Genomic DNA, 20,222 nt, shown 5'->3' on the forward strand with positions numbered 1-20,222 from the left:
TTTGGGAACTAAATTCCAGCCACTGGAAGATGCTGAAGACAAAGAAATAAATAGGCATATATGCTTTCAGGTGTGAGAGACAGGCATCTAACCCATGTCCTCTTGACAGTCCACTGCCATTGTACACCTGTGAGGCTAGATGTACCTTTCCAACAGCGCTACAGGCAGCCTATGGGAGACACTGACAGCCTTTGAAATGCTTTGAACGGAATTAAAGGCCATCATGAAAGTCTTTTAACCTGTGAGTGACTATAAGAGGTACACTTATTTTTAGCATAAAGCCTTTCAAGTCTGAGAGAACTTGACTAATCAATCTAGCTTACAAGGCATTGTGTTTATTCTGTATTTTATAGCTACCATGTGCAGAATTAAACAACTATACTTTAAAAAATGCTTTTGACATATGCCTAAATTGTACCATTGAGCATTTAGACATTAAAGCTTTGTACACTAGTCCACACCTATAGGACACAAGAGCAGTATAGACCCTTTACCTATTTATGTAGAAGTGTATGGTTAAGAAGCCTCCAAATTTATAAATGACAGAAATTAAAATTCAGAGTTTCCAGTGTCCTGGTTTTGTACCAACTCTATTATTTATTCATCTTCTTCCTCTTCCTTTTCTTCCTCCTCCTCCTCTTTCTGGTTAATAATATTTTTTAATCATATAAAAAACTGTCATATAAAAATAATTCAAAAATCAGACAAGAATTAAATGTGAATAATGAAGCACGAACATACAACAATAACAGGGAAGATTACATGGGAAGGATATTATTTTTTGTTTCATCTAAGGAAAAATCTAATACTCAATATGTGCATTAATTCAAATACTCCTTTCAAATGATCATTATTTAGGACATGGCCAATTCATTCTCCTTCTTCCTATGGCTTTTAGTCCCTTAGATACAATACTAAAAGAGATATTGTCTGAAATTTTCCATGGCATAATCCCTAAGGACAGTGCTCTAAGTAAGCAAATAATGTACTAGATTCTAACACTTCAATATTTTTAGAAAAAAAAAAATATATATATACTGAATCTGCTCACTTGCCAGTATTCTTATGGTAAGCAAGCACACTTATATTACATGAATGAACTCAGAATGTGTTCAATTTCTGCTTATTAGAAGAGGACATTTTAACAATGAAAGACATCTAGAAGCAAAGAGCCCACAAGGTCACAAACATGCTCAGTATCACTTTCCTTAGAAGACTATGAGTCCAACCCCAGTCAAATGGTAAGAGAGCACTTCACAGCTATCAGAATAGAAGAAAGGGGTCTGGAGAGACGGTTTGGCAGACGAGAGCACTACCTGCTGCTCTTCCAGAGGACCCAGGTTCCATTCCCTGTACCCACATACTGGCTCACAACCACCTCTAACTCCAGCTCCAGGCAATCCAATCCTCTTTTGGCCTCCTTGGCACCAGGGACACAGATATGCATGCAAGCTAAACACCTGTCTTAGTTGGGGTCTTACTGCTGTAAACAGACACCATGACGAAGGTACATGTTCAGAGGTTCAGTCCAATACCATAAAGGCGGGAACATGGGAGCATCCAGGCAGGCATGGTACAGGAGGTACTGAGAGTTCTACATCTTCATCTGAAGGCTGCTTGTAGAAGACTCACTTCCAGGCAGCTAGGGTGAGGGTCTTAAGCCCACACCCACAGTGATGCACCTACTCCTACAAGGTCACACCTCCTAATAGTGCCACTCCCTGGGCCAAACATATACAAACCATCACAACACCCAAAACATAAAACAATAATGTTAAAAATGTTTTTAAAGACTGGAGAAAAAAAAAAAAAAGAGCCATCAGGGATGGAAAAGTTGGGTTCCAGATATAAACTGATTAAAACTGTGAAATGTAATGGAAACATAGAGGATCCTGAAAAAATTCAAAATGGAATCATAGTGTGAGCCCAGCAACTGAAGGAGAAGTCTTGAGGAGACAGTTGCACCACCATGTTCATAGCAGCTACTCAGATGAGCTTTCAGGGGGGTCCAAGTGACATGATGAGATGGAGAAGTGGTTACTAGGAATTGAGATGATGGGGTGCTGTCCAAAGAACACATCTGAGATGTGCAAGATGGAAATGCCCTAAGGACCTGTCACAACAATGTGACTGTATTTAATACTATGAAGGCTGGATGATTCCTATCTACTTTTACATCAGGTAAAAAATGAACTATTTCCCAGAGCAGGCTCATGAGAGGGTTAAGTAGACAAAGGTACTTGGAACCAAGGCTGACAACCCCCAAGACCACATGTTGGGGGAAGATCCAGCACCTACGAGTTACCCTCTGACCTCCACCCTCACACTGTGGCACAGCATGGACCCAATAAACAAATACATGTAGTGAGTAATAATAGAAATTAATCATAATGGTAGCTCATGTTTGTGGAGAGCGGTAGAGCGGGAGAGGCATTCGCCTTGACAAGATGGCGCCTACATCCGCTGTCGACTCCTGGTAAACAACTGTTTGCGCATGTGCATAGAGTGAAAAGGCGCCAAGTCACGACCCATCCCGGGGGCGTCACAAGGGGTGATGAGCAAACAGCCAATCATGGGCGGACACGCCACGCTGTGGTGTATATAAGCAGTGCCGATTATTGGCTCGGCCCTTTTTCCTCTTCATGATGCAATAAATGCTTGCTGCAGAAGGATCCTAGTGTCTGCGTGTCTTCTTGCTGGCGAGATGACTGCGCGGGCTACACATGTTTGTAATCATAGCACTAGGGTGCTAAGGCAGGAGCATCACTGAGAGCTAAAGGCCAGCCTTGGCTACATAGCAAAAACAAGTCTCAAAAAACCTAAATTAAATTTTTTAAAGTGAATATTATTAAAATATTAGCACAAAAGCACTGGAGAGATGGCTCTGTGGATAAGAGCATTGGCTTTTGCAGAAAACATGAGCTCAATTCCCGTCACCCATATGATAACACACAACCATCTGTAACCCCAGTGCATATACACGTGTGCAAGCAAACCATCCATACACATTAAGTTAAATGACTAAAAATCAAAATAAGAAGTCCCCATTAGTTCTGTTTAAAAAATAAAAGATGTATGCCAGGTGTCACCTTTAATCCCAGCTCTTGGGATCCTAGCAGAGACAGGCATATCACTGTGAGTTTGAAGCCAGCCTGGTCTACAGGAGTTCCAGGACAGCCAGGGCTATACAGAGAAATCATGCAAAAAATAATTAATTAAAAATAAATATTAAAAGTGTGAGCTCAAGAAGGCAATGTGTTTACAAATAAAGTCTTTGTGTTTTCCTAACACAGGGACAATACTGACCAAGGGTGTCAGGGTAGAACATATGCAGAAAAGAATTTTTGTAAGAATAATTCCAACTGTAGTTTTTAGAAATATCACAGTTGAGGCCGGCAAGATGGTAATGGTACAGAAAGATGCTTAGACTATTACTACTATAACCCTCACCTACTAGCCACACCTCCCAAGTTCAAAGCAAGTATTCTCAATCAGAAAGTCTAAAACTAGCTGGGCAAGGTAGAGAGGAGCATGTCTCCAATCTCAGTACTCAAGACATGAGGGTAGTTGGTTTAGGAGTTCAAGTTTCAGTTACACAGTAAAGCAAAAACCAACCTGGCCTATAATATAAGACTCTGTTAAAGATATCAAAATAGCTGCCCATTAGGTGGGTAGAAAATCCGTAATATAAACTTTATAAATATACCTGCTTATAATTCTAAAGCTTTAAATAGTAACAAAGATGGGCATAGTAACTTATGCTTTTAATCCCAGCATTCAGAGGCAGGGGCAGGTGGATCTCTATGCATTCATAGTGGCATCCAGGAGAGCCAGAATTACACAGGAGACTCTATCTCAAAACAAGTAAACAAAATAGAATAAAACTCAAGGTGTCGGAACCAGATACACCAATAGGTATGTATGTATTCATAGCTTTACTATATAAACCTTTAGAAATGTAGAGCAGAGATATATGCCATGTATCTTCTAGTTTTACCATGAGAAGGCTCTGAGAAAGCACAGACACTCTCATACCAACAGGTACACTTGCATTAGCATACAGATATTTGCTAAATAACCATTCTCAAAAGAAAAAAAAAGAAGTGGGGCAGGGTGCTGGGGGAGGGGGGTATGCCTTTAATCCCAAGCAATTGGGAGACAGAGAGAGGCAGATTTCTGTGAGTTTGAGCCTGGTCTACAGAGCTAGTTCCAGAACAGCACAGAGAAACTGTCAAGGAAGGAAGGAAGGAAGGAAGAAGAGAGGGAGGGGAGATACCTACAGAGAAAGACAATCCTGGGGCTGGGGTTACTAAGTACAAGACAAGCCAGAACATCTTGTGCTAGAAAACAAGCACTTACGGAAGGCACAACTCATACCACAGAAGCTAGAGACAAGTTTAAAGGGGTTTTCTTCCACTGAGCAATCTGAAGTGATTTGCACAAGATAAGAGACCTAAATGAGAGGATGGCTGGGTAGCTCTGGGGCCAGTGGGCCTGGAGTAGGCAGTGCAGCAAGAGAATCAACAAAATATCCTGCCTCAACTCAGTAGAAGGCAATGACTGAAACTTGTCCTCTGACCATATATGCTATCACACATATGCATGCACAAAAACACAAGAACAAATTTAAATTTTTAATATTAAAACAAGTTCATTGAAATCTATATTCAAGGATAATGTCTACAAATTATTGTTACTGTTATTGTTGTTATTATTATAGTGTGCAAATGATGTGTTAGTAGGCATGCATATGCTGGTCAACTTTCAGGAATCTAGTCTCTTCAGCTTCTCCCTGAGTTCAAGGTTTTGAACTCAGGCTGGCAAAAGTACCTACCTACTGAGCCATCTTGTGGGCCCAAAAATATCCCTGTAATCTAGGAGTACACTGAACTATTTGGGGCTAAAGGGGCTCTGTATCTGAAACTGCGTGAGTGTGCATGAGTGTGTATGTGTGTGTGTGTATGTACAAAGAAAAATATGTGTAGGAAAACTAAGAAGGTAAAATGTTAGTATTTTATATATCTAAAACTATTTCAAACTAAAAAAATGTAAATTGAACAAGAAGAATAAAAGAATAAAAATGTGCTCTCTATTAAGGTCTCCCTTTTTTCCTCGAACAGCTGTTCATCATGCTGCACATCAGGTGGGGCTATCTCTGTGCTAGTCAATGCACCCAGCACAATGTACCCCGCTTTAGAGGCTCTAAGTATTTTAGGAAAAGGTTCTAATCATTGACAATTTCTATTCCTTTCACTGGTAACTTGAACTCACTGGTAACACTAGGAATACGTGCTACTACTATTGCATGCTATTACATGGCGATTGAACGGGCCAGGAAGATGAGAAGGCTGGAAAACAATGGTGGGGGGCTGTTCTTTGGAGGGTACATAAGCATTCTAAAATTGATTCATCAACTTGCAACTACAACTATAATCAAAGCCATGGAACTATATGCTTTAAACGAATTCAGCTCAAGACCAGCCCAGGCTACAGAGTAATTCTTAGGTCATTCTAGGCTTACAGGGTCTTTCTCCTCCCACTCTATAACTCTCAAACTGAGAGCAAGAAGTGAGAAACAAAGTAGAATAGATAAAAATGCTTTGAAAACAAAAATTAAATGTACAAAAGCACAGTAGTTTATTCTAATGTAACGTACCTGGGTTTGGTGGCACACACCTTGCACTTATGAGTCAGAGGCAGGACAGTCACATTGTTTATAAGGCCAGGCTAATCTATTCTATATATAGTCTATATAGAATGTACCCCGACCTACATAGTAAGACCCTGCCTCAAAAAAAAAAATCAATAAATAAAGTAACCTATATAAAGTATCAATCACAATGGGTCTTTCTATATGCCTTAATTTTGTCAGAGGAAATGCTACCTTTGATACTTCTAGGTCTAAAAAGAAATGAGCTGTGAGTGTGCCCTCAAGAAGAACTGCTATCTCACTATCCATCACTCCAGCTTTCTGTACTATCACAGGAACTGAGGAGAGTTGAGTTGAGGACCACACCTGGGTAAGTAGTCTCACTGTGTTATACATTCCTACAGAGCATGCATTACTTCAATGGCAATTACTAAATCATAGTATAGCAACATATATTTCCTACTAAGCAGGTTACTTTATAGCCCACTTTTCTGACTCTGCTCTGAAATATCTGAGACCCACAAGCTAAAATTCTATATTTAAAAAAAAAAAAAAAAGTACGTCATGACCTGAATATTGCCACCACACCTCATAAATACAGCACCTTCTGCTGCTAAAGCTTTCCACATTCAAAAGCCCTACGTGTTCTTGACAGAAACCACACTCAGGCAGCTGAATTTAGAACATGCTGACCTTGAGCAAATCAATGCCCTTAGCATGCTCTGGCTTCCATCACTGCAGGAGCTAGACAGCCTCACCATCTATAGTAGTCAACAATCTCTGGCCGCTACCCCTGTCTATTTTAAGATATCCCTACTACATTTGTGTTACAGAGTTTAAACGGGTAACACATGAATCTGTGTCTAAATCAATCCTTTACCTTAAAAACTAGGATATACCTACATTATCCACATCTTAAAATATTTATTACACTACCATTTATCACACAGAAAATCAAGCATAATCCAATTTCTAAGTAACCCTGTCATAAGCTAAGACAGAAGAAGCAGGGTTCCAAAAATGATGTGCAAATTCTGAAATAAAGTAATACCAATTGCATGTAAAAATAGACCAGGCTCAGTACAACCTAATTAAGAACTATACTGCATTTTCACTAATCTATCTTAATATTTACTAACTATTCTACCTCTTAAATCTGCCATCAAGTCCATTTTCAGTACTTTATAAATGTATAATCATCCAAGACATAAATATGAGCTTTTATTGATTAAAAAAAAAAAAACCTGGAAGTTTGTATTTAAACTCTCAACACACAGAACCTGTGACTAATCTTAGCTCTGTACAGCTTCTGAAAGCCAGGTAAATATTAACCCAAACTCAGAATAGAAGTTACACTTAGCAATTATTCAGAATTTTCTTCCTTTCTCAACATAAAGGCTAATGTTTATGCCAAGGCCTAATGCTAGAAAACAGGATCATATTTAGGTTGCTTTTTAAATGATTTTCTTCTGAAACTTTTAATTTACCAATAGAAATTCATTCTCAAGTATAAAATGTTTAGTTACTCTCTTCCCAAACATTTCAGTCATACAAAGGAAACTAGATATCACATAGCACAGAATCTGACATAGAAATAGTGCAGGACCCAAATATAATGAAGTCACTTACTAATGAGAGAACTAAATATAGGGCGCAAGCAGCCGGAGCTGGAGTTTATATAATATGCTAGCTGGCTACTGACAGCTCTGAGCCCACAGTCTGTGACAGAAAGGACAGGAGTCGGGAAAGCACTAGTCTTTCCATCCAATTGAGTAAGATTTCAAAATCTTTATTCCACAGGGGGAAAAAAAATCAGCTAAAGTTGAATCTTACATTTCAATAAACTAAAAAAAGAAAAAGAGTAGTTAGGAGGACAGAGGATCAAGTAAATCTAAGTATATGAAAATAGGTAAGATCTGCTACCTGCTGCAACAGCAAATCATCCTTCATCTAATGAAAAGGTGGCTTGAGTACCCATTTTGAGTTTGCCTTTTAATTTTTGGGGTGTGTGTGTGTGTGTGTGTGTGTGTGTGACAGGGTTTCACTGTGGAGCCTTGGCTGGCCTGTAACTCAAGAGACCTATGTGCTTCTGCCTCCCCAGTATGGACTAAAGATGTGTACCTCTAAATCCCACATCTAAGCAGTTTTAAAAATGGTATTCAGCAACTCTATTACTAGACATACTACAATCCAAAATATACTAACAATAAATCAGACTACTCTTCCTAATGTTTATGTCAATAAGCTTAGTTATAACTAAGTTACATGAACATGGGATTCCTTTTGATAACCTACTAATGTAGCTGGGCATACAGAATTGTTTTCTGTAGAAGCTGACTGACTACTACTTCTTATCTATGCAAGATATTACAGCATATTTACAGAAGACTAATCAGGAAAATCAAAAGTAGTACAAAGGCAGATGTGACACCCCAAAACAGCTAACCCCTTGTTGGGTCAAAGTTTATAACCCTCCTATTATAGCAACCTCTGACCACAACCTGCACTTCCATCCACTTAGTGACTTGTGAACAAGCACTCCTTCGCCAGTACTGCTCCTGTACCTGCCCCCACTGTGCTGGAGAACAGGGAACTTCAGACTACACCAAGAACATCTCAGCATTCACGTGAAATACAACAAAATATTCCCCAACTTAGGAATTGGGATTCAAGCTATGAACTTGCTCACAAAGGAACCTTACTAAGTATTAGCTAGTGACTTGAGACTACAATACTAAAACTAGCTTTATACTAAATCTTGACAATGGAACCTGTCAATAGCTGTACAGAAATTATTCCTGTCTTCAAATTTTCCACACATAGCACCAACACTAAGATGTCATTGCTCATAGCATATACATTGAAAAATTCATTGCAGCTATGTACATACATGTAAATCTTAATAATCATTAATAGTAATCAGAATAATGGTCTGAACTCCAAATTTTTCTAAATGTTGTTATATGAGATTATGTCTTTATTAAATTACTTCTCCAAGACCAGAGAGATAGTTCAGAAGGTAAAGGCATTTGCCACAAAGCCTGATGACCTGGGTTCAATCCCAAGGACCCACATGGTAGAGGGAAGAAACCAGACTCCCCCAAGTTATCTGCAGACTTGCATATGTCCACCATGGCATGTATACACACACACTCACACACATGCACGCACACACACACATACACACACGTGTGCAAGCACACAATAAATAAGTATAAAATAAATAAATGTAAAAAATGAAAATGTACAAATATAAAAAAAAAAAAAAATTTTCTTCCAAGCACTGAAATGCTCCAAGAAGTATACAGAAATTACTTTCAAAAACACTTTCCAATATTTAAAAGACTTGTTTCATATTATTTGTACATCATTCTCTCCTATTTCCCATTAATAATAAAAATGACCAGACATCTCCAGTCAGTGGTGGCCCATACCTTTAGTCCTAGCACCTGGGAGGCAGAGGCAGGCAGATCTGAGTTTGGGGCTGGCCTGATCTACAGAGTGAGCTCCAGGACAGCCAGGTCTACACAAAGAAACCCTCAATAAAAAACAAAAAAAGAGCTATCTTTAGAATGGAACTAGTGGAGATTTCTATTGTCCTGTATTTTATACCTGGATTTTTCATATCTTTTTACAATTTCAAACCTAAAGAGATCTTATTGATTTCCTTATTTAACCAAAGCAGCAGTCTTTCTCATCAAATACATGTTATCAAATTTCACTTAGCAGAAACTCAGCGTTTGTTAGGTAGCCAAAAAGTACTTCCTGCCTACCTGTAGTATCGAGACTGTAGATACGTTGAACAGACAGTCTTTGATACGTGACTGGCCGATCCAAAGTCGATCACTTTAACCCTGTATGGCTGTCCAACAGGATCCACTAACATAATATTCTCTGGTTTGAGGTCAGCATGAATTAAACCAAGACTTTTTAATTTCTTCAGTGCAGTGGCCACTTGCTGAAGAACTGGCCGGATCACCTTCAGGGGCAGGGGACTGAATTTATTCTGTTTCAGGAAGTCATACAGGTTCTGCTCCAGCATCTCAAAGACTAGGCAGGTGTGGTTGCGGTGCTGGAAGCACTCATAGGCTCGCACAAAGTTATACTCATCAGCGTTCTCAGTACTGAGCCTCGCTAAGATGCTCACTTCTATCTGCCCTTGACGTGCATACGAAGGGTGATTCTTCAAAATTTTAATGGCTACAATTTCATTTGTCCCTCTCTTCCAGCATTTGACAACCTGGCCAAAAGTGCCACGACCAAGAAAATCCAGGACTTCATATGTGTTTTTCATAGAGCATAAGACTTCATGCTGCACTAACTGATAGTCACCTTCCCCACTGGTGCAGTTCTGTTTCGATCCTGTGGTCGCTGTCACAACTGTCACTGGGTTTCCCATGTTGGTTTGCAACATTGCAGGAAGTATGGACAGTTCATCAACGATCTGCATCGCGCCGCTGTGATTATCCAACTCCTCACTCTTGCGCTTTAGCCCACATCGCTGGGGACCTTCTAGGAAATGTAATCTGTTTCTCCACACCACGGCCCGTGGTGCCTCCACTCCAGCCTGCTGCGCCTGAGCTGCTAGGACCTTTGTAGCACCGGCAGTGTCTTTGACAACAATGGCACCTGCCTGCAACGAAAAGCTGTGTCCTCGAGGTTTAGTAAATGGTATCTTTGTCTGGAAAGCACTACCCTTCGTGGAAGGACGAGAATTTCCAAAGTTTCTACCATTCACATGGATCTGAGGATAGGTTCTTTCCTGGAAAACACAACCGCTTGGCTCTATTTTGAGTTTCTTCACACTACAAAAGGCACTTGACTGAGTTTGATAAACATACGGTGGGTAGACCAAGACTTGTGAGGCCATACCTGCAAAAGAAGAAAGGAAATAAACGTTAGCCAGAAAACCAAGTTTTCCCTTAACTTTAAACTGTAGGAAGAAAACTTTCAGGGTCAGATTCATAACATGCTAAAATAATAATTTTAAAATTCCATTAGAATTTTTCCCCTGGGAGGAGGTACAATCTTCAATAATTCTACATTAGTTCTTCAGTATTTTAGTAATTTGGAGAAATACTTAGTGAACATCTAAAAAGCCAGGATGTGCAATAGAAACTGTACTAACCATTTTCCCTGTGAAAGGAAAAATACAACTCCCTAAACAAGTGGCACACATGTGGCTAAAATATTCTCTCATCAAAACAGAACTTACGAGCCAGCAGCTTAGGAGGCAGTTCAGCAGTAGGAACACTTGCTGCACAATCATGAGGACCGGTGCTCAGCACCCAGAGGCACTGTGGTCCCTCGCATCCCTCTAACTCCAGTACTGAGAGCTGAGACAGCATTGCTGGGGCTTGCTGACCCAGCCTTGATGAAAAGTGGGAGCTCCACATTTAGCCTCAAAGGAATAAAGCAGAGGATAATAGGAGATACCTGACATCTTGCTCTGGACTCTACACATGTACTCTGATACATACATACACCTCACACACATAAAATTATGAACCAGCCAACACGGTTTATAATCGGGAAGAAACAAGTATGCATGTTAAGTATGTATATACATACAGGCATTAATTTAAAAGGCCCATCCCTTTCATGAACAGCTCTGATCCTATATTCTACTTGCCAAATACCCTTTAAACTTAAAGGGTATTCATTACACTATAAAAACAACTAAATGGCTTTCTATCCAGTTCCCTTCATCCTGCCAAGGTTCCCAAACATTAAATGACTTTTTATAGACTTTATTCTTTTTTTTTTTTTTTTTTTTTTTTTTTTTTTGGTTTTCGAGACAGGGTTTCTCTGTACAGCCCTGGCTGTCCTGGAACTCACTCTGTAGACCAGGCTGGCCTCGAACTCAGATTTAACATGTTACTGACACAGTTACTGACACAGCTGACTTTTCTCCCTATGATCTTATTTTTATGAACTTAGAATTCATGTAGTATACAATCCAACTGCTAATCCATATATACAAACTTAACACACACACATACACACACACAAATAAATCCTTAGTGTCACAGCACAAAACACACTAATTACATAGTTATTTAATCTACCTCCAACTAGTCTATCATATAACAACATACAACACAAGTCAAAATCGTTACTTGACAAAAGCATTCATTACTTTACTAGTCCATGTTCTTTCCTTGCACAAAAAGTCCCACAGGTTCTCTTTATTTATATCCTTCTATGCATCTACCCTTGAGCACAGTACAAACTCTTCAGAGCTGACCAAATAATGCAATTCTTTCTTGCTCATGTTCTTATGAAACACATACTCACCACGCACCTCCAAGAAGAGCTAGGCATTGAGATTCAGAATAACTCCCCACTTGTCTCCTTTAGAATCAATCAATCACTGTACTGTAACTGTCAGTATACACATGTCTTTCACATGAGATCTGAATTAAAGTGTCTAGGATATAAAGTTGATGTTCAATACATTTTAGATGGTTCTATTAACTTCAAAATATTTTTAGTAGGCCAAAGAGATGGCTTATTCAGTTAAGTACTTGGATGCAAACATGAGAGCCTGAGTTCATGTAAAATGCTGGGCCTTCAGACAGAGAAAAGCTAGGACTTGCTGGCTGGGCGATGGAACTGAAACTACAAGCCCCAAGGGTCAAGAAGTAAGGAAACGAGTGATGCTGATGCACCAGGACCCTTACATCCTCCTGACTTGCACATACACACATTCACATGAGCATATACTCATGCATATACACACAAATATACTGCACATATATCACAGACACACAAATTACTTTTTTTATTAGATATTTTCTTTATTTACATGTAAACTTCTCCATTCCCAGTTTCCCCTCCAAAAAACAAAGAAACAAACAAAAACAATAAAAACAAACCCCTGTTGCCTGCCCCCTCCCCATGCCTGCCACCCCACCCTCTCCCACTTATTGGCCCTGGCATTCCCCTACACCGGGTCACAGAACTTTCACAGGGCCGAGCTCCTCTCCTCCTATTGATGATCAAATTGCAATCCTCTACACATACTGCCAGAACAATCAGACCCCTCCATGTGCGGTCCTTGGTTGATGATTGAGACCCTGGGAGCTCTGAGGGTACTAGTTAGTTCATATTGTTGTTCGTCCTAAGGTGCTGCAAACCCCTCAGCTCCTACAAATTACTTTTATTCAACCCAATTTTAAACTCTAATACAGAGTTTGATACAACTGTGTTGTCTCATATCTTAACATATCACAACTATGGGCAGTTTTTATCTCAGAAATTATTACCACAGTATACAATATCTACAATATTAAAAATAACAAACTGGAAAAAATATTAGAGAAGAGCTATAACCGATAAGGGGATAACTATGCAAGTGCTTACTGAATGCTTTATAATATTTGGCTTAATGATACTGATATCTTTCCAATTTGCTCTTGTGATCACTAGAGTCCAGTGAATAAAGGCATTTGCTACACAAGGCTAACAACCTCAGTTCATACCCAGAACCTACAGGAGCTAGATGGAGAGAATCAACTCCACAAAATTGTCTACACACACACACACACACACACACACACACACACACACACACATATCATGGATGCACAAACAAAAATTAAAACAAGAAAGCCAAACCTCAAAGGGACCAAGTAATTGGTCTCAAAATTATGACGTTACCCTTGAGATAAAGCTTCCAAGTTTCCCGTCTACCACCTATCCAGTTTCCAAACTGCCCTACTATAAAGTCGGAGACAAACTTCACAGACAGATCAAGACTTTATATTCACTAAATTAAACTCTGGGGTTTAAACCTTTAAGGAAATTCATCTGCTCCCCACCCCCACCCCCCCAAAAAAGCAAGCTTAAGCATCTATTCTATATCTTTTTACCCAGGGGAATTCTGAAGCTACACTAATTAACCATATTTTAAGGCAGGGTCTCATTATATAACTGTGACAGACATGGGACTCCCAATTTACTTCAGTCTAGCAACAAACTCACAGAGATTCATCTGACTCTGCCTCCCTAGTGCTGGGATTAAGTACCCAGCTAATTTAACAAAATAATCCAAATTGAGAACTCTTTCTAGACATATCAAACTTGTATAGTATACATTTTTGTAAGGCTGCCCAATCATAGACTCAATGTTACTCTCTCCTATGATACTAGTTTTTAAAACACCTAAATAATCCATACCCATAGATCCAAAATGACAAATATAAAAGTCACTTATTAATACCAGTTGCTGTATACTCAATAGTTACTGAACACCATGGAATCCAAAACATTGTTTTTGTATACACTATGCCTCATTTTTTCCCTTGGAATATAACTAGGCTGCACTCTGCAGCTATATTCTTCGTGTCTTTGCCATTTGTTCTCATCATTAGAGTTAGGAATGGGGTTTTGAAATACTACCTCTTTGACAGTGGCAACTACCTACAACTGTTAGGTAGGAGCATAATAAAGGCTCCTAATGGAGCAGCCATTAATCTTTTATTTCTCAGGCTTACTCACTTCAGAATCTTTTTTGTTTGTAGCTGTGGCTAGCTTAAAACACAGCAATCCTCCTGCCTTTGAACAAAGTGAAGAATTCCAAGTGTGCACACAGCACCCAGCTCTCATCTCAGGTGCTTTGTTCTGAATATTTATGTTTACAGACTCTCAAAATCTGTACAGTGAATAAGGTGTAGTGACACATGCATTTAATCCCAGCATTGGGGGTTGGGGAGGGCAGAGGCAGGTGGCCCTTTGAGTTAAGAGGACAGCCTACTCTACGGAGCAAGTTCCTGGACAACCAGAGCTACGCAGAGAAATAAAAAAATACACTCAAACCTTCCCTCCCTACCAAGTATAATCCTAGAAGCTGGGAGGCTGAGGCAGAGAGTTCAAGGCCAGCCTGGGCTATAGAGTGAGACCCTATCTCAAAAATATAAAGGGGGCTTTGGGGTTGATTAGGCTGTGAGTGCTCCCTTTCATAAAGGAGTACTCAAGGAACTTGACTGCCCCTCTACCATATTAAGTCACAGCTAGGTACTGCCTTTGGAGCAGAGAGCAAGCTTTCAACAAATCCTGCACCTGGTTGTACCTTAGGAGTACAGAATGAGCAATAAATTTATGTTCTTTATAAACTTATGGTAGCAAAACCAAAATAGATATGCATGGGTTTTACCCTAATCCTATAGTTAGCCTGAAATCCTATCTAAACCCTACCTTGTATAACAAGTAACCAATAATATAATCAACATGAACATCAACAGATACGGATTTGGCCATTGTGAACTATTATAAGACATGTTCTCCTGGTTTCACCTTACTCATAAAATGGGGTCTACTGAGCAAAGCAGGAACCAAGGCAGAAATGCTTTGCTAACAAATTCAATTTCTGAAACATTTTCTGCTAAACTTATCTATGTCTTATTGGTAAAGGGCTAATTAAATGACAAGTCAATAGTTTCTTAAAGTCTCCTTTTTCAGCTTCCTACCACTTGTCCAAATAATTTTTAAAATATCTTCCTTCTTAAAAACTATAATATATATAATATATAATATGTATATATATTACACTGCCCTCCTAATACTAGCCCTCTTTTGCCATTGTAACTGTGGCCATTAAACAATAATTCCCTATCCTCATGACTCTGGCAACCACCATTTTTTTTTCTGTTCTATGAATTTGACTTCAAAATAAACCTCATAAGTGGGCTCATATTTGCCCATTTTATGATTTAGAATAATGTCAGGATTTATCCATGTTTAACATATAACCAGATTTTCTTTTTGTAAGATTAAGTAGTATTTCATGCATGTATATATGACATTTTATTTATCCATCCATGGATGGACATTAGAGTTGCTTCTATTTTGGGAGTTGGGGGTTATGTTGTTGTCGTCATCATTTGCTATATATTCAGAGCAGGGCTTACACTGACAGTGAGCCACCTCCCTCTGCCCCTCCACGGCACTGGGATTAAAGAATTACATCTTTAATCTTAATAACCTATCAACTCCACTCAGGAGGCAGTGGCAAGCAGATCTCTGTGGGTTCAAGGCCAGCCTGGCCTACATATCAAATTCCAGGACAACCAGAGCAACATAGAGACCTTGTCTCAAAACAAAAAAGAAAAAAAACAAACACCTACCAACTCTTCCAATATTAAAATAAGTAGATATGGGTTCTGCTAAGTGAGCTTATTGTCTCTTAAAGAAGAGAGGCTGGGACAGAAAATGAAGCATGCAATTAAAGTCGCCTTATGAGGTAAATGTATGTTGTGTGACAAAAACTTTTCCCAAGAAGAAACTATCCACATATCTACTCCCCCAAGACAGGATGCCCACAACAGACCATACAACAAACAGGAACCAAGTCCAACTTGGTCAACCAGAGTTTTACTTGGGTTATTTACAGGAGTGTAGATGAGGGATTACTTACAGAAACAACTCACAGATAGCTGCAGCACCAAGGCCCACCCCAGCATGATTGACAGCTCACAAAACTGGAAACCTGGAGCACACTCAGTCTGAAGGCAGCTCAGCGGCTTGGAAAGTGTCCTTTCCAGGAGCCTGTTCAAACAACTCAGCCAGGCCCTGTTTCTTACTTTCTACTTTACAGCTCAACTGCCAGCTTTTATTGATTACTCTGGCAGGAAGGAAGGGCCTAGTGAATGAATCTAGTCAGTTTCGGAGACTATCAACATCATCTCTATAACCAGTCTGATTCTACACCATCTCACTGATATGAAGCGAGAAGGTTTGGCCTAGCTATCTGAGTTAAATTCGTTTAAGTTTTATCATTTAATAGCCAGCAAGATGGCTCAGTGGGTGAAGGCAATACCCACCAAGCCTGATGACGCACACGGAAGAGAGCTAGATGTCCTCTGACCCCCCACAAGCATGCCTACACACACACACACACACACACACACACACACACACTCACACACACACAATTCTACAAAAAATACTAGATGCTGGGCACGTGGCAAACACCTTTAGTGTCAGCTCTTGGGAAGAAGAAGCAAGTGGATCTATTATTTGAGGCAAGCCAGGTCTACAAGACAAAATCCTGGGTAGCCAAGACTCATCTTAAAAACTAAAGTTCTAGCATTTCAAAAGTAACAGAGTTTTAAGTTCCTAAACTTTCACTGAGACTATAAAACCTAGAGAAACTGCTGTTGCTTCTGATATCTATATTATTTTTTTGTAGAAGAAATTGAAGATTGTTATTTTGGCTTTCATTTCTAAATTTAAATTTTTGTATACAAAAACAAAACAAAACAAAACAAAACCTGGTATGATATGGTAGCACATGCCCATACTCTCAGTATTTAGGGAAGTGGAGACAGAAGAATCAGGAGTGCAAGGTTGTCCTCCAACACATGGCAACTGTGATACGAGACACTTTCAAATTTAAAATAAAATGCTACTTACTTGCTCCAGTGTGCTATAACTGCTATGTGTTTCCTACAGACAAAACTGGCCAACTATTTCAGTTCAGTATAGTTATCCACCTTATCCCACACTATGCAAAAGAAAAACCAAAAATAAAACAAACAAACAAAATTTAAAAAAAAAAAAAAAAAAGGAAGTTAAGGAGTTAGAAAGAGCATAGCTGGGCAGTGGTGGCGCACACCTTTAGTCCCAGCACTTGGGAGGCAGAGGTAGATAGATTTCTGAGTTCGAGGCCAGCCTGGACTACAGAGTGAGTTTCAGGAGAGCCAAGGCTACACAGAGAAACACTGTCTCTAAAAAACAAAAAACAAACAAACAAACAAACAAACAAAAGCCAAAGAGCGAGCGAGCGAGCATGTCTGTTTTGATTTTTGGTGTTGGAGGACTCGGGGGCCTTGAGTCCTGAGGCAGAACCTCAGTGTGTAGCTTAGGATGGCTTATAAGACATTAAGAGGAAGTTCTTTATGAAGGGAAGAAAGACAGTAGAGCTGGCCCTGGTTAATAATTCCCCAAACTGTACTCCAAGAATGAACACCTGTGGTTTAGCATGAGACTTTTATAATGCTGTATTTGTCTTTCATAACATTTCACTCAAATTATTCTCCAAATAAAGCAAAGCCGTTCCTTCAAGAGGACTAGTACAAATTTTACATATTCCCACCCTTCTACTCCAAAGACCATAAAGCCAAAAGAAATCTGAGTTTCTAAATGTCTGAACACTTTGGGTGTTCATACAGACTTACATTTTTAAGTTTCAGTTTAAAGTGCATGGTACATTTTTAACAAATTAATCATCAACCTTTAAATGAGAAACCAAAAATACAAAAAAATACATAACTATGAAGAGAAAAAGAATACCCTGGAACAGACAAGCTTGATTTTATTCATCTGGATGTGGTGGTTCATGCTTCTAAGTCCTGGAACTTTCCAGGTCAAAGCAGGATACAGAGTTAAGGCCATTCTTGGCTACCTATCTAGTTCTGCCTAGGCTAGCCTAGACTATATGAAATACTATGGTTGGCAATACTCAACAGAAAAATGGGTAATGATACACAATAGGTAAGTCACAGAAAGAAAATGCAAACCAAGAGACATTAAAAAAAATTCCAACCTCACTGACAATAAGGAAAGCATAAAACCTACAGTCAGATGCCATTTTGTATCCATCAAAACTGCCAAAAAAGCACCAGAACTGTATCTAAAGAGAACAAGTGTATCTGTAAATGCTAGTCAAAAGTTGCAGTCGCTGGGCTGGTGAGATGGCTCAGTGAGTAAGAGCAATGATTGCTCTTCCAAAGGTCATGAGTTCAAATCCCAGCAACCACATGGTGGCTCACAACCACCCATAATGAGATCTGATGCCCTCTTCTGGTGTGTCTAAGGACAGCTACAGTGTACTTATAATAAGTACATAATAAATAAATCTTAAAAAAAGTTGCAGTCGCTTTAGGCAGCAAAACCAAAGACAAGCACAGTTCACAAAGCAGCAGTTCTCCAGGTCCGTCCCCCACCTATACAGATGCTCACAGCAAATTTACAGAAACAGATAAAATAGTGTTCTCTTCACTACTGCACACAGTAATGAATTCTGAAATAATCTGGCATGTGACTATGTATCTCAGTTTACTCATAAAATACTAAGTATACAATATAAATACAACTCTAAGAGTTAACACTCTTAGCTCAGTGCTCAGGGTGTCTGCCTGGGAAGTGCAAGACCCTAAATATGGTACCCAACAATAGAGAGAAAATTACATTTTTGTGTACCACATATACACACAAATCCCTAAAAGTTAACATATAACTGGTTTTAAAATGCATGCCAATTTCAAGTGTTAAAAATGGGGAATGTTCATATCATACTAAAGAACAGAATGAACTAAAATCAATGAGGATGTTACAGATCATGCATCATATACTATAACATATACTTAGAGACAAAGCTCCTAACATCCTCCAGCTCCAAAAGAGCTGGGTCAGAATACCAAGGAGACAATTCCAGTAGATGTCTGAGTCCCTAATACAAAATGGCATGGTTCCGGAGCTGGAGAGACAGCTCAACAAGTAAGAGCACCTACTGCTCTTGCTGAAGATCCCAGTCCAGTTCCCAGAACCCACATGGAAGCTCACAACCACATGTACCTCCAGTTCTGTAAGATCTGATGACCTCTTCCGGACTCCATGGGAACTGCACACATGCTGTGCACATACACGCACTCAGGCACACAAATGCATGTAAAACATGTAAATATTTTTAAGTCCCTTTTAAAGGGGAAGAGTGAATGTTAGTATCCTAGGATCCAAGACAACAGAGGCAGGAATTCTGTAATATTCTTGTAACTAAGCATTACTTCTGTCCAGGTCATTCACTGTGTGATAGAACTATAAAGTACATAAAACCCCAAGCAACAGGTCAAATCCCTGGGATCAATAGCCAGCCTTTGTTTTGTTTCTGAATCAGTCTCCAATGTGCAGCCCAGGATAGACTCAAATTCCTAAACTACCTGATACCCTACTAAGTGAAGCATTAAATGCTACCATGCCAGTCTCACTGGCCTATTTTGGATTTAAAAAATAATAATAAAATTAAAAGTATAAGTATTAGGTATAATCTCTTAAAAGTAAAGAGCATTATCTTAGAGCTTTTGACTAGTATGTTACTTGACTAATCAGTATAGACTACAAGCAGGATTTTATTATGCGAACCAATAAATGTTTTACAATATAAAAGACCTTTTTTTCTCTCCTCTCTTTTCACACTTCTGGTAAGTGAATTTGAAGTCTCAAACCTGCTAGGCAAGCCAATAAGCTACATTCCTGGGATGCTATTTTATTTTACTTTGAAACAGGGTGTCACCCAAACAGGCCTTGAATCTGCTGTTCTGTAGCAAAAGCAAAGCCTTAAATTTGTGATCCTCCTGCCTCTGCCTCCCAAGCAGCCAAGATTGCATGACTATAACATGAGACATGACATTTCTTTCTTAAGAAGCCTGTACAGGCCGGGCGGTGGTGGCCCACGCCTTTAGTCCCAGCACTTGGGAAGCAGAGGCAGGCGGATTTCTAAATTCCAGGCCAGCCTGGTCTACAGAGTGGACAGCCAGGGCTACACAGAGAAACCTTGTCTCAAAAAAACCAA

The 20,222-nt window shown here is 39.4% G+C and overlaps 1 protein-coding gene across 5 annotated transcripts in view; it reads right to left on the reverse strand.

Annotated features, from left to right (window-relative positions):
* Hipk3 (homeodomain interacting protein kinase 3) overlaps positions 1 to 20,222 on the reverse strand; it is an 89,438-nt gene that overhangs the window by 39,217 nt on the left and 29,999 nt on the right. For all 5 annotated transcript variants that reach the window (XM_031371215.1, XM_031371212.1, XM_031371211.1 and 2 more), the window contains exons 2-4: positions 9,424 to 10,522; positions 7,353 to 7,356; positions 6,426 to 6,434 (exon numbers count right to left, since the gene is read on the reverse strand). In XM_031371215.1, the coding sequence (XP_031227075.1) occupies positions 6,426 to 6,434; positions 7,353 to 7,356; positions 9,424 to 10,520 (1,110 nt within the window). In that variant the 5' untranslated portion in view covers positions 10,521 to 10,522. The remainder of the gene's footprint in view (positions 1 to 6,425; positions 6,435 to 7,352; positions 7,357 to 9,423; positions 10,523 to 20,222) is intronic.

The sequence above is a fragment of the Mastomys coucha genome, unplaced genomic scaffold (assembly GCF_008632895.1).
Source record: "Mastomys coucha isolate ucsf_1 unplaced genomic scaffold, UCSF_Mcou_1 pScaffold15, whole genome shotgun sequence".
NCBI lineage: Eukaryota > Metazoa > Chordata > Mammalia > Rodentia > Muridae > Mastomys > Mastomys coucha.